Below are 16,020 nucleotides of genomic sequence, written 5' to 3' on the forward strand. Positions count from 1 at the left end.
CCTTAGACCAATTTATCATGGGTGACTATCAGGAGCACATATCTCCAGACAAATGGCCCTTAAGCAATACATTATTATGAAGAATGAAGGCAACAGAAGCAAGTATCTGTTTACATTATCTATTAAGCTGCAGCCAGCATCTAATGTAGTTCTGAACCATGAACAAGCCTGTTGTTTTGTCAGATAATTTGCTGTGACCTTCATATTTTTGTCTGAGTTCTTATAAGCATATTTAGGTGACCTTATTTTTTAGTGCATCCTTAAACATTTTTCTTTTAACAGATGCTTCTTAATTACATCTGTGAAAATGTCAATGTGTCAAAAATGTACCATCATTCTGAAATAATATTATCAATAAAATGGTTCAGCTCCTGTTTGTTGACTTGTTGCTAGAGCTCTGTTTAATGTGTAAATAGGTGAGGTGTTTGGGTACAGGTTATTTATGGCTTAGTCAGTTAGAGTCTTTGAGGTTAATGGAGTCACCATCAGTCTAAGATTGCATTATATGAAGAAAATGAACTCTCTTCCTGAAGGTAGGATATTTTATAGGTGACTAATTGGCATTTAGCAATGTTAACTATAAATGTACTCTGATGTAAACATGGAGAATTATTCCAGCTTTGCATGAAGCACATGCAGCCTGCTTCAGTAACTGTCATTATTTACTCCATATAAATATAAAGGGGATCTTTATAGGTTTCTGGCAGTATATTATATGGGATCATTTATAGACAAAATAAAAGAAGTGTCTATTGCTAGCTTTCCCCACTTGTCAAGAGCAGAGAAATGAAAAATTTATGTACTAATAATCATTAAAGTGTTCCTTATTGACTTCTATGATGAGCGTGCTATCCAGATGTTCTGTTGAATTATGCAAAATGATGTGAGACTTAGCCAAATGTGTCCTCATATGTAAAATGGACAATTGGTCCCAGATGAATAATTCTGTTCAATAATGGATAAAGTGCAATTGTAAAATACTATTTCACAAGAGGCAAATTTACGTTTATAATGTAGCTATGCCATAACTTCTTTTTAAAAACATTTATAATTATAACGAGTGAAATCATGTAGTAAGGACTAATATGCTGATAACTTATTCAGTAAATTAGTGGTTCTAAACCTGAGTCCCAGGGAAGCTTTGCGGCTGTTAGTTTTTGCCCCTGCCATTTGTAATTATAAGCTAATCTCTTGTTCCAGCCCCATGTTTTGAAGCTTCTGTGTTTTTATATAAGAAAGTAGAATATTCAACAAATTCTCTTTTTTTTCTTGCATTGTTTTACTTCACTTAATAAAATTGTGAGTTTTTAATTTCTTTTTTCATTAAACAGCTAATGATTACCATTGAAATAGCAAACTGGTCAATACTGGAGTAAAATTTTTACTATTTGCATCTGTGTACACATGTTTTAAAGTATCAACAGGTATCAAATATGTATTTATTTATTTATTTATTTTAGTTTTATTAATTTTATTTTAATCATTCATACAAATAAATAAATTTTTACAAAAAAAAAAACAAATAGGATGAAAACAACTTAATCCCCACCCCTAAGAAAGAGAGCATGGCCAGCAGAGTAGAACTTAAAGCTTGTAAACAAACCTAAATTGATTAGTTTAAAAGGGCAATAGAGATGAATGGAGAAGAAAAAGAAATGCGGAAAGAGTTGCTTCCTCGGTGCTTTAAGAGCTTATTCTAAAATATTATTGATTAGATCCTGCCAGGTTTTGAAAAACTTCTGCACCAATCCTCTAACTGAGAATTAAATTTTTTCCAATTTCAAATAGTATAAAACATCGGTTTCCCACTGACTTAAAAGAGGAGAGTTAGGATTCTTCCAGTTTAGCAAGATAAGTCTGCGTGCCTATAGTGTAGTGAATGCAATCACAGTTTGTTTGTCCTTCTCCACTTTAAATCCATCTGAAAGAACACCAAACACAGCTGTTAATAGGTTAGGAGGGATTTTGATACCAAGGCTGTCTGAAAGGCACTTAAACATTTTGGTCCAAAATGATGTTAATTTGCTGCAGCAACAAAAACATGTGACCCAGTGAAGCTGGGACTTATTGGAACGTTTGCAGGTTGGATCTTGACCTGGGAACATTTTGGACAGTTTTAAGCAAGACAGATTTGCTCGATATATAATTTTGAGTTGAATAATTGTATGCTTTGCGCATATAGAGCTCGAGTGAATTCTCTGCATTGCTACCTTCCACTCCTTTTTCATATATTGATTAAGAGATCTTTTTCCCATTGTCCTCTTGGATCTTTGAAAGGGAGGGACTGTAAAAAATTTTATATATTTCAGAGATGGTGTCTAGGTCTTCTAAATTAAGCAATATTTCTTCCAGCCTGGAAGAGGGTGCAAGATGAGGAAAATCAGGCAGGTTCTGTTTAACAAAGTTCCTAATTTGAAGATAGTGAAAGAAATGTGTAGCTGGAAAGTTAAATTTGGATTGTAATTGTTCATAGGATGCAAAGATGTTGTCTATATAAAGATCTCTAAGAAATCTAATCCCAATTTTTTTCCAGATATTAAAAACTGTATATGTTTGCGAGGGTTGTAAGAAGTGGTTCTCTTGCAGAGGTACCACAGATAAAAGATTCTCTATCCTAAAATGCTTTCTACATTGGTTCCATATTCTGAGTGAAGCACTAATGGATTATTAGTAAAATGGCGATAACTTACATTTGTTGGGACAAAGAGCAGGGAATATAAAGAAGTACTGCAGGATTTTACTTCTATTGCAGACCAAGCCTGTGTATGTTCATCTATTTGTGTCCAGGTTTTTATAGCTTGTATGTTTGCTGCCAAGTAATAAAACTGAAAGTTAGGTAGAGCCGTGCCACCTTCTGCCTTAGGTCTTTATAGGGTCACTCTTTGGATATGTGGATGTTTTGAGTTTCAAATAAATGAGGTTATTGTTGAATCTAATTGCTTAAAAAAATATTTATTGATGTATACTGGAATGTTTTGAAATAAAAAAGAAGCTTAGGAAGAATACTCATCTTAACAATGTTAATTCTTCCAGCTAGAGTGAGATGAAGGTTTGACCATCTATGCAAGTCTTGCTTAATTTTTTCCATACAGATGGCAACATTTTGTTGATTAAGAGCTTTGAGATTACTTGTGATGTTAACCCCTAGGTATTTAAAATGATCTGCAATGATAAAAGGTAGGGTGTCTAATCTAATATTATATGCTTGAGATTTCAGTGGAAAGAGTACACTTTTTTTCAAATTAATTCTGAGACCAGACTTCTTTTGAAATTATGTGAGTGCTGTTAAGACTGCAGGCACAGAATTTTGTGGGTCTGATATACAGTAATCCCTCCTCGATCGCGGGGGTTGCGTTCCAGACCCCCCCGCGATAGGTGAAAATCCGCGAAGTAGAAACCATATGTTTGTGTGGTTATTTTTAGATATTTTAAGCCCTTATAAACTCTCCCACCCTGTTAACATTATTAGAGCCCTCTAGACATGAAATAACACCCTTTAGTCAAACGTTTAAACTGTGCTCCATGACAAGACAGAGATGACAGTTCTTTCTCACAATTAAAAGAAAGCAAACATATCTTATCTTCAAAGGAGCGCCGTCATAAAGGAGCGCGTCAGGAGCAGAGAATGTCAGAGAGAGCGCTCGCAAAGAAAAGCAAACAATCAAAAAATCAATACATGCTTTTAAGTATACAGAAGCACCGTGATAAAGCGGCATTTTGTAGAAGAGCGTCAGTGTCCTCTGTGCAAACAGCCCCTCTGCTCACACCCCCTCCGTCAGGCAGAGAGAGCGAGAAAGATAGAGAGAAGCAAACAAGCACAGCGCGGGAAGCATATCTTATAGCATTGAGGAGTTTTAGTTAATATGTAATACATGCTCTGATTGGGTAGCTTCTAAGCCATCCGCCAATAGCGTCCCTTGTATGAAATCAACTGGGCAATCAAACTGAGGAAGCATGTAACCTAAATTAAAAGACCCATTGTCCGCAGAAAGCGGCGAACCAGTGAAAAATCTGTGATATATGTTTAGATGTGCTTACATTTAAAATCCGCGATAGAGTGAAACCGCGAAAGTCAAAGCGCGATATAGCGAGGGATTACTGTATACAGTACCATGTCATCTGCATATAGAGGAATTTTCTGTTCCAGTCCCTCTGTGATAATCCCCTTTATCTGATAAGCATTTTGACAGTGAACCGCCAGTGGTTCAGTGGCAATTGCAAATAGCAGTGGTGACAAGGGGCATCCTTGTCTGGTACCACGTTCTAGTTTAAAGTAGTCTGAGTAAATGTTCTTAATACAGACTGAAGCTTCTGGATTGGTATACAGTAGTTTGATCTATGCACAAATGTTCGGGCCAAACCCAAATTTTTCTAATGTAATGAAAAGGTATTTCCATTCAATCATGTCAAATGCTTTTTCCGCATCCAATGATAATAATATTTCTGGGGTGTTTGACTTTACTGGTGAGTATATTACATTAAACAGGCATCGAAGATTGGAAGATAAGTGTCGACCCTTGATAAATCCAGTTTGATCTTGTGATATTATCAAAGGCAGCACTTTCTCCATCCTTCTAGCTATGATTTTTGAGAGTATTTTGACATCATTATTCAAAAGTGAAATTGGTCTGTATGATGCACATTGTAATAAGTCCTTATTTTGTTTAGGAAAGACGGTGATTAATGCTTGGCGAAAATTTTGAGGTAAAATTTGATTGTCTCTAGCTTCTGTAAATGTTACTAATAAAAGGGGAGCTAGCTGAGCTGGCCTGCTGCTTTCCCGCCTTGAAGTGACTTTATAGCATCTAGTATTTCTGATAGCACCAAAGGTTTATCAAGTTCCTCCGCACTAAAAGTGTATATTTGTGGTATCTGTAATGTATCCAGAAATGCATTAGATTGTGTGTTGTCTTCTTTAAACTCAGTAGAATATAAGGATTTATAGTACTCTCTAAATGTGTACATTATGTTTTTATGGTCAATGATTTCAACTCCATTCGTGTTGGTAATTACTGGGATTGCATTGCAAACTTCTTGCCTATGGATTTGTTGAGATAAAAGCTTATTAGCTTTCTCTCCGTGTTCATAGTAGTGATGTCTTGATTTATAAATTAGTTGTTCAGTTTCTTTAGTTGTCAGTAGGTTGAATTCTGAATGCAGAGCCTGCCTTTTCCTATGTAGAGCCTCGCTTGGAAGCCTGGCATGTTCTTCATCTGTAATTTCGCTTCTTAGCTCTGATACTTTCTTGGTTTCTAATTTATTCCTGTGGGAAATATATGAAATAATCTGTCCTCTTAAGAAGGCCTTGAGAGTTTCCCAGAGTATTCCTGCAGACACCTCTGAGGATCTATTTGTCTCTAGGAAGAAGCTGATTTGTTTGGATATGAATTCTGTACAGTTCTCGTCTGCTAATAGAAGCGGGTTAAGACACCATCTGCGAGGTGAGAGTGCTGGGCATAATGACTTTAGCTCTAAGATCAGAGGTGCATGGTCGGAGATAACAATAGTGTCGTACTTGCAAGATTTAATCGTAGTCAAGAAATTATTATATATGAAGAAATAATCAATTCTTGAGTAGCAATGATGTACTGGTGAGTAGAACGAATATGTTCTTGAGTTCGGGTTTAGAAACCTCCAGGGGTCTGAGAAGTTGTGGTCAGTTACAAACTGTGTCCTAACTAAGAGTGGGTTTAAAACACAGTTAAAATTCCCAGCCATTATAATTTTATGAGTGTTCACATTGGGAATGGATGCAGATAAATTTTGCATGAATTCCTTATCATCGACATTAGGTGCATAAACATTTATCAAAATCACTTTACAATTAAATAAGTTGCCCATGACAATCACATATCTCCCTTCAGGATCAGATACTGCATCTGATGCTACAAATGAGACTGTTCTATGTATGAAAATTTCCACTCCTCTAGTTTTCTTTGTACAGCTAGAATGGAACATTTGGCCATTCCATCTTTTTGCAGCTGGAACTGATCCTTGCTTAGTAAGTGGGTCTCGTGTAAAAATATTATTTTAGCTTTTAAACCTGTTAGGTGAGAGAATACTTTCTTTCTCTTTAATTCGTGATTCAGGCCTTTAACATTCCAGCTCACAAAGTTAACTGTTCCATCATGGAGACATTGATTGTGAATTTTTGATGTCATTTTATAGTCTTAACTGGAAGTGAGATGGCTTTAACCTTAATTTCCAATTTCCCCACGAGCTATTGTCATGCAGCCTATTGTTACATTGATATTTGTAATTATATGGGTTAAAAGGATAGATTAGATATAGCCTGCTCTCTTTCTCTCCCTCCCTTATCCCCCCACCCCCCCCATTTTGCCTCCTCACGTAAGGCTGGACCCCACTTCACAGAGTCCCAGTCCTCTGACATACATAGAGACAGAGCACATCCAAAACAAAACAATCCCCCTGCCGCGGCGTTTGAGGGTTAAAAGTAGAGATATCTATTGCCAATAAAGTCTAAATACTATATGCCTAAATATAATCATTAACAAACTATAAGCATAAAATATAAACGTCAGCAATCTTAAATTTTTAAGTTGTCCAGGATAAGCATAGCAAATCCAAATGCAATAATAACAGTAACAATAAACCAAGGGTATGATGTTAAACAGTCTCCTTTAGGGCAGTAAAAAAAGAAAAAAAATTATTAATTTCTTCCACACACACATCTATAACTGTAAGTAAAACAAACAGAAAGCGTCCGAGTAATGAAAATAATGTATAATTATAATACCCGTATCATCACAAGTGGATCAGACAGCAGGTGATATCTACAGTACTTGCGATGCCATGACAGGATGTAACTCACTATTGTGTTTCAAAAAATTGTTGGGATCAGCTTCCTTAATTCCTTTTCTGCTTCTTCCTTACTGGCGAAGACATAGAATTGACCTTGCAATTCCACTTTCAGTTTGGCAGGATACGAAAGGCTGTATTTGATATCAGCTTGCCATAACCGCTGTTTAATGGTGTAGAAGGCTGCACGTTTAGCAGCTGTTGCAGGAGAGAAATCTGGGAAAATATGAATGTGGTTATTTTCAAATATAATCTCTTGCTTGTGTCTGAGATGTGCCATCACATCTATCTTAAATAATAATCTCTCGAAGTGGACAATAAAAGACCTAGGTCTAAAGGTATTTGATCCGCGTATGCGTTAAGCTGCTGCTATCTCGGTATCTGATTTAAATTCTTTTCCAGTTATTTTAGAGAAAAGTTCATCTGTGAATTTCACTGGCTTTGGACTTTCACGATTCTCATGTAGACCTTCGATTCTAATATTATTCCTTCTGCATCCATATTCCAGAGCAGCAAGTCTGTCTCAGAATTTCTTGCATTCAGAATTTGCAGCTGTAGCTTTTCCATCGGCGTTAGATGCCAGTTGTTCCGCTGTTTCAATTCGGGTGTGAATGTCTGCTTAACGTCATCCAACTAAACAGCAAGTTTCTTCAGTTTAGACGTATTTTCTTGAATGTGATCCTCAATTTTCCCCAGCATACCTTTAAAGGTCATGTCAGAACGATTGTATAGATGCATTTCCAGTTCTTTAATATCTTTCTTGATATTTTTCTGAATGTCTTTCTTAAGCTCACTTATTGCCGAGGCCGTGACCGATGTTGTGGTCATTTCCTTCAGTTCGGAGAAATCGTTTTGGCTTTCGTGCTCCGCAGGTAGAGTGGCAACCCCGGTTACAGCTGATGTTTCAGGCTCGAGAGGAATGAATAAAAGCATGGATGGCAAGGCCATTTCTGCCTTCAAGTGATTTACTGGAATCGGCGCGCTCTTGTGACCTGCATCACTTGCACCTTCACTCCCATTTTCACTCTTGACTGGAGAATTTGCATTGGAGTGGGGTCCTGGGAAGTCTGTGCATTCGTCTGCCTGCTCCAGGTCCGTCTCTGAAAGGCCGTACCTCGCGCTTGGGCTTGGGCTTGATGTCTGTCTAGTCTTGGATGTAGCTTTAAGTTTCCTTTCCAGTTCTTTCGGACCCCCTTTCTTGTTACTCATGTTTATACTGTATATTGTAGTGGAAACTCCTCGGGTCGGGTAAATGCAGGATAATTTAAAACAATAAGAAATAAGTGAAAAAAAAAAGTCACTGCTAATGGAGCTCTGCTTCAGACGTCCATCTCCCGTAACGGACAAGACCAATTCCAGGTATCAAATATTTAGAAAATTAAAAAAAAAAAAAAGGAATTCAAACAAGGGGCATACTAAAGCTTGTCAATTTATATAACATTATGCATTCTTCACAACATGGATTGGACGTGTCTGATACAACAACATCAAAGCAAGATCTTGCCAAGTAACAACGTAGAACTCAGTTCACCGTAGGATTGGGCTATAACTTTCAGCCGCATGATGAAATCCTACAATCTCATGAAGAAAATCTGCAGCCACTTGAACCCTACAAGACAAGTGTTAAAAACCCAGGCATGAGATTATTCTATTGTGTTATGTCTGATGAACAAAGAAACATTGCAAAGATTGGACTGCCACAATGACCCGTTTAATGTTGCAATGTTATTGCAGGCAAAAAGTAGAGCAGGCTGGTCACATTACAATATCTGACTTCTGTGCTAGTCAAATTGCATCAATAGCTTTAATATAGTATGGTTCATTTAAAAGACAGGTGGATGGGAAAAGATTTGTTTGGAGGTAGAGCATGGATGGATATCAGGTGTCTTTTGGTTGATTCCGGTCTTTTTGGCTGAAGGCAGAAGTGAAGGGCAGTAGTTAGTAGTGTTACCTCTCAGTTTCATAGTTCTTATTTCAGTTCCGCCTCAGACACTGCCTTTGTGATATTAGAATGTACTTTCCATGTCCACGTGAGTTAACTCGAGATACTTTAGCTGCCATACACATGTTAAAGACTTGTAGCTTAGATGACGTTCTGTTAAATCTGTAGTATGAGAGTGAATGTGTTGCCAGAGTGCAACCTGTAATGCAGTGTTTCTCAAATAGTGGGGCACGCCTGGGGCGCGTTTGACCTCGGGGAACATGCTTTTTTATTTTTCTTTTAAATTTTTTTTGAATTTAGAATGCACTTTAAATCTTTTCTGTTACATTTAATAAAGCTATTCTTTGTTGTAAATTGGTCCATATTTCTTTCTTTTTTTATTCTCTTATACATTAATAAGGATACAGTGTTATGCAGAGGTGTACTTATAACAATTTTATAGACAAATACTATTTATAGTCGCGCGGGGGGCGCAAGATGTTTTCTTCTTCCTAGGGGGGGCATGACAGAAAATAATTGAGAAGCACTGCTGTAATGGCACTGTTTCATGTCTTTTGCCAACTACTGCCAAGGCCAACTTCAATCTTGTGACCCTGTGCTGACAGTTGAACTTTAAAGTTAAAATCCAGGACTGGTTTCTTCCTTGTGCCTTATCATGAGACTTGAAAATGCTTTGGAATGAGTTGGATCAGAAAATGAATTGAGTTTTACTTGAAAAATTAAAAATGTTTTTGGAAATGTTTAACGAAATGTTAAACCTTAGATGCTTTATATTAATGTGAATGAAATGAGTTTAGTAAATCAATTGATGGATTACAGAACTTAAGTAACTGCATCTGTATAGCACATTTAGAATTTTTTCTTTTTGATTTTTATGTCAATATGCTAAAGAATGTTTGAAACATTGTTTTCCTTTAGGTGCTGTCTTAAATATAGTAATTATAATTTCACACTACTCATAAAAGAAGTTGTAAGGAATTATTTAAATATTATTTCACTGTTTATTACATTCATACTTTATTAAGCGTATAAAAATGAATGAGGAAGCTGGACTGTATTTGCAGTGTATGTACCTACAGAAATCAAAAGCAGCAATGAATGCATGATATGCCTTCAGGGAAATATATAAAATAATAAAACAACATCCTAGCTTTTTAGGCTTCCTGCTACATACTGTAGATCTTGCAACTAACTAACAAGTCAGTTGATTGTGACACATATTTCTTAAGCAAACCAAGTATATCAATACAAATTGTACACTAATATCCACAAATGGCTTTTTACTGAAAGTTTAACCTGATACTCATTTTGCTGTTATTTTTACAGCTACATGAATTACAGTGGTGTGGACTGCTTCACAATTGTTCTTATACTGTATGTGTCCACAATTCACAAGAAATTCTTTTGACTGTGAATTAGCATTAAATTGTCAAATAACGTGGTCTTTGAATGAACAGACGCCTACCTCAAACAGAAATAGCATAAGGGCCATCTAACTACACCCACAGTAACATAAGGGAATACAGAGTTTCCTAAAGATACTAAATTATTTTAATTCATTCAACGTGTTTTATTCACTGATGAGATGGGCCTGAATCTTTAATGCTAATGGTTCAGATGACATTCCCCATTTGCTATGTGACCCTCTGTATCTGACTGCGGTGTAGGCAGGTGTCTTTCTATAAATTGTGTGTACCTTGAGTGGTTCTTAACAATATTAAAACTGATTTATCAGACCTTCAGAAATACACATATCTTATGTGGAATATTATTGCCATAAATCTGAAAGATTTTTAATAAAGATTTGCACATTTTACTAAAAACACAGATATTTTTTACCCTTCACCTTCATTAAGAGCTTCAGTTGTGCCTGCCAGTCTTTGACAAAATTTGTGCTTAATGGGGTCAAGTGTAACCTGAAACATTTTCTAATATATGGTGCATGAGTTTGTTCTGTGTAATTATTTTAAAATTTCAAAAATTGTATTCAGTAGTGTACAGATATAATTTTTATATTATACTGAATAAGAGCGAGAGGTGCACTGTTAGAGCTGCTGTCTCACAGTAAGCAGACCAGGGTTCACATCCCTGATCTTCCCTGTGAGGAGTATACATGTTCACCCGATGTCTGCATGGGTTTCCTTCCACTGTCCAAAAACCTGCAGGTTAGATGAACTGGCAATGCTAAATTGTCCATGGTGTGTGTGTGTGTGTGTGTGTGTGTATGTTTGTTTTCTATGTAGGGGACTGCCACCCTGTCCAGGGTTTGTTCCTGCCTTGTGCCCTATTCTAGCTGGGATAGGCTCTAGCACCCCTGTGACTCTGGTATGGATTAAACAGGTTAGAAAATGACATGACATGATAGTAATAAAGAGTTTTATTAAATCAGCTTATAGTAAACACTAAGGGACCATCATCTTAGTAATGTTTGCTTTCCATTACATTAACTCAGATTTACTTCACAGGAAATCATTTAGATGCAGCTATTAAGATTTTGTTTGATATAGGGAGTTATTGATTTAATTTATAGTCTGCAATAGCAATCTGACATTTCAGTCTTACACGTGAAGAATATACTACGAATTCAACTCCTGTATATCTAACCCTTCACCAAGGCTACTTGGCTAAATATAACATTACTGTTATTTATTTAGTAGTTAAATGGCAAAGATACAATTTAATAAATTGAAAATTCAGCTCCTTACATGACTTCTTGGTGATTTAGAGCAGGCTCTGCTGGGCCAGAGATGTGCGCTTTACAGTCCAGCATCTGAGCTTCTTATATCTAGCACCAGTTACAAACTTGTGGAGTGTTTAAGGTTTTTTACCTTGTGTCTTTTTAAATGAAATGAGGGAAATGTATGAAGAAAAGTAAACTTTTTAAAAATGAGGCAGATCTTACCAGGAATTAGGAAGTATTTAGCAGATGATACATTTAATAAAGTTGACTAACTGTTTGTGTGAATGTTGTGTTGATGCATTAAGCAATGCTTTATTAAGTCACCTAGATAAAGTTAGGCACCCTTGTTAAATTGAGCATCATAGTTATTTTTTTAAAAAGCAAAATTATAACAAAGGAAAAGAAAAAAAATCAGAAGTGTATGGGTGTTTGTTCTATCTATACTGAAGAAGATGACTCTGATGATTCATGGAGCTCTACTTATTTCCATCTCTTTGTTGTTTTTTTTTGCAGAGCATGATGAATGCATGACAGGACAGCACAGCTGTGATGAAAACGCTCTGTGTTTTAACACAGTAGGAGGCCATAGCTGTGTGTGTAAGCCTGGCTATACTGGCAACGGTACATTTTGTAAAGGTAGGATTTTTTGAAATTGTATATTTTTTACAGAATAATGTGCGTCTGTATACGTCTGGAGAGAGAAGTTTGCAAATGGGTAGATATCAAGACTAACAGCTCATTCTATACTGATAATCAATAAACCTTTCAACCAAGGCAAATCATATTTTTTTTTTGTGTGAAGTGAAGATAAACATCTCTTATCTGCATGTTGTAAAGCAGTGCCACTGATTGTCTGCAGTTAACGGGTTCAGAGTGTAATGAACATTTAATTATTTGAAAAGTGCACCAAATTAATTTACAATGACGCATTTCACAATTGTGTCAACAAACGTTCTGATTGGAGAGTTGATAATTGCATATTAAAGCAATGCTGGATTTCAATATTCTAGATAATTACAAAATAGCTTTAAAAAGAATAGTAATTACAATAAACAAATTATGGAACGGGAAATTTACATCCGGAAAAAGAAGCAAATATTAATTACTTGCTTTGATTTTCCCTAAAACATTTTTTAACATTGTAAATGCATGTAGAAATCACTTAAAATTAGGCTTTGGTAGCTTTTCATTTTTGATTTTTTTTTTTATTATTTGGTATTTTCAGCCCAGTTTTTTCATTGCTTAAACCTTACATTTTGAAAAAATCTAAAATGCCTTTTATTTTCAAATTTCAGCTTTTTGTGAATATGGATGTCAAAATGGGGGTACCTGTATTGCTCCAAACACCTGCATGTGTCCTCCGGGTTTTACAGGATCCATTTGTGAAAGAGGTAGGAGTTAACAGCATTCAAGTCACTTTTTAAGCAAAAATAGTACTCACAGGTGGTATAATAACTTAGTTCATTAATTTATGTTTAATTACCCTTTTGTACATCATTCTATTTACAAAATGATCAAAATTTGTGGCAACCTGCTTATGGGGGTTCGCTTCTTCTGAGACAAACACATAGTATGCAGGCCCACTCAGACTGCGTATTTTTACGGTACGCAGATGTGTTTTAAACACATAAACTCTTATTAGTTTGTATGTAAGCATGAGTAAGATATTTTGTTTCTCATCTGTTTTCTCATCCAAATTTTTATTGTTGAAAATCTTAGTTTTTGACCTTCTTGATTGAGATTCTGTGGATATTTTGTAAATAATTTTTCAATACATTAATATCCATCTATCCATCTATCCATCTATCTATCTATCTATCTATTTTAGCATTATTTTGTGAAGTTTTTCACAGTGCCATTTTGTTTTATACTATTTACCTAGTTACTTTTGCATTGGCAAGACTATGTTGTTAAGGGTCTCGTGTTTTCACTTATATATCTATCTATCTATTAGATGTTGGAATGCACCTCTCAGTTTCCAAGCTTCTGCATTTCACAACAAAACTTTTCTGTACACGTAGTTATCTTTAAAATACTTTACAGAGTTAGGGTTTTTGCCAGTTTTTCCAATAACAATTTCTGGTGAACGTTTTGGTTGTGGTAGTTTTGATCTCATTTTCATTTTTGCCTTTTTGGTCATGTTCTCTTTTTAGATTTATAACTTTCTTTAATTTTCCTGGCCTGTCTTTATTTTTGTCAGCCTTCTAATTGTAGTGGCTTAGCTATAGCATTATGAGGACAATGGTCAATCCCAGCAGCACTAGTTGCACCCAAAACTGGATTTTCATTACAATTACTCAACACACTCACACAGGGGAATTTTAAGTGTGCAAATAATATAACCTACACATCTGTGGGGTGTGGGAGGAAATCCCAAATGCACCACCATTAACTATTAGGCTATCACCCCAACCTAGTAAACTAGTAGCATTTTCCACTGAAATGGTTACCTCTTTGTGAAAATTAGTATATTTGTAGAGGAAACAGATTCAGCACCAGACCTTCTTATTTTATATATATATATATATATATATATATATATATATATATATATATATATATATATATATATATATATATGAAATCCAGTACACTTACTAAGATATTGTAATAATTTAAGAAGATCTAAAATTATTTATAGATTTCTGGAAATGATTACAGAAAATCTTGATATATTTAAGAAATATCTTTAAATATGTCAAGATATTTTTATATCAGTAATATAGTTCTCTAAATGATAATTTAGCTTCTCATGGAAATCTATACCTTAGCATGGCTAGCAGCCTCATTAAATACTTATCAAGACCAGATGACCTCCTCTCATTAAAAAAATAATAAATAAATAAAACTTTCTCAGGATCCTTAAGCAACATTCAATAATAAAATCAGTTTTCAAATAAATCAACAGGCAGATTCCTGCATATTACATAACTATCAAGACAGCACAGAGTGTGGGGAATAAACAAAATACTTAGCGACTGGCATTAATGTAACGCTAGTCTAAAACATGCAGCACTATATCATGAAAAATAAGCATAAACGTATGCGACCCTGGAGCTACACCTACTTGATATAAAAATTTCAGAAGAAAAAAAATAAAATAAATTACAGTACGTTATAGGCTTCTTGAGGATATGATTCGTGTTCTCCTGATAAGTAATGCACTATGTTAGACTAACATGTATTTCACATTTCAGACACAATTCAGTTTCTGGTAAAATTGTAAAACACAATAAAAAATGTACAGGAGTTAGGTGTATTCTATAAGTAATATCATTCTAATCTTATCTGTTTTTATATACTATATCTATCTATCTATCTATCTATCTATCTATCTATCTTTCTATCTATTTATCTATCTATCTATCTATACCTTAAAAAAAATACATTTGTTCATATAGCCTTGGCCTTTTACATGGTAAGAATCTCTGTGTGATATTTTCCTGTAATGTACCTGTTCATCCCATGTAAATACTACAATGTAATGTGAGCCACTCCAAGCTTGCTTGCAAATGAATAATAAATCTAACCTTATTGTAGACTGACTCCTTAATTAGAATTCATTAGCCAGGATGTTAAATTGCATCATTTGAATTTCAAATGTTTTGAACATTATAAATGGACCCTGGAAGCATTTCTGAAAGATCGTTGTATAGCAATTTGCTGACGTTCAATAATTAATAATTGATATTTCCAAGTGCTGCATCAGTTGAGAAATCAAAGGGTAGGAAAAACTGCCAGCCCCTTTAAGAACTGTGCTAATCAGCAGAGCGTGAGCACACTTGAGCCTTCTGCAAGTTCAGCATATTTAGAAAAACCTCCAATGTGATTAACTGACCAAGATTATGTCAGACCATGGTTAAGGACCACTCCTGTCTTGAAAAGAGTTGTCTGTTCAGGGTCAGTAAACAGCGATCCTAGTTCCCCTTTTTGTTATAATAGAGAGCAAAAATGAGTTTTTAGTCTTAGGAATGGGCTCTGTCTTTATTTTATATGCTCAGTTTAAGTTTCATGTAGATATTATTAAAATAAAGCACTTTTATTACTCTGGCTTTAGCCTAATACAGATTCTGAATAATGGTATGTACAGGTTATGTATTGAATCCCCTTAATTTCTGTATAATGAAATAATACTGAAGCTGTACTTACTGCACAATGGTTTGTATTATCAAATACGTGTAAGCCACCAAACGCTGTGTACAAGGTTATGTGCTCATTTTCAGGAAATACACTGCACAATAATTCTAAGCCAATTAAAAGAAAATGTTTTGATTTTTTTTAAGTGTCTACAACGTCAAAAAATCCATCTGTGATACAGGACAGTGCCAAGACACTACATAAAAACCATCCTTGTTCAATATAAAGGATGGAATGGTAATAACAGTTTAATCACACAAAGTAATACTATGTATTCTTATACATGTAAATATTTTATTTGCCTTTGATACTAAATTTCTGTAATTAATAAACCGCTCACTTTCACAAACATTCTTTGTAGTGTAGAGGGTAAGCAGAGCTGTTCTCACATTTTGCCATTGCAGTTAGCCTTCAAATGACCTTAAAACAGTGCCAGACAAAG

General features: G+C 35.2%; 1 protein-coding gene across 3 annotated transcripts in view; it reads left to right on the top strand.

Moving 5' to 3' along the window:
• The window catches only part of nell2b (neural EGFL like 2b), a 405,950-nt gene that overhangs the window by 294,048 nt on the left and 95,882 nt on the right, over positions 1 to 16,020 (top strand). For all 3 annotated transcript variants that reach the window (XM_039760883.1, XM_039760881.1, XM_039760882.1), the window contains 2 exons: positions 11,955 to 12,077; positions 12,737 to 12,832. In XM_039760883.1, the coding sequence (XP_039616817.1) occupies positions 11,955 to 12,077; positions 12,737 to 12,832 (219 nt within the window). The remainder of the gene's footprint in view (positions 1 to 11,954; positions 12,078 to 12,736; positions 12,833 to 16,020) is intronic.

Source organism: Polypterus senegalus, chromosome 8 (genome assembly GCF_016835505.1).
Source record: "Polypterus senegalus isolate Bchr_013 chromosome 8, ASM1683550v1, whole genome shotgun sequence".
Lineage (NCBI taxonomy): Eukaryota > Metazoa > Chordata > Cladistia > Polypteriformes > Polypteridae > Polypterus > Polypterus senegalus.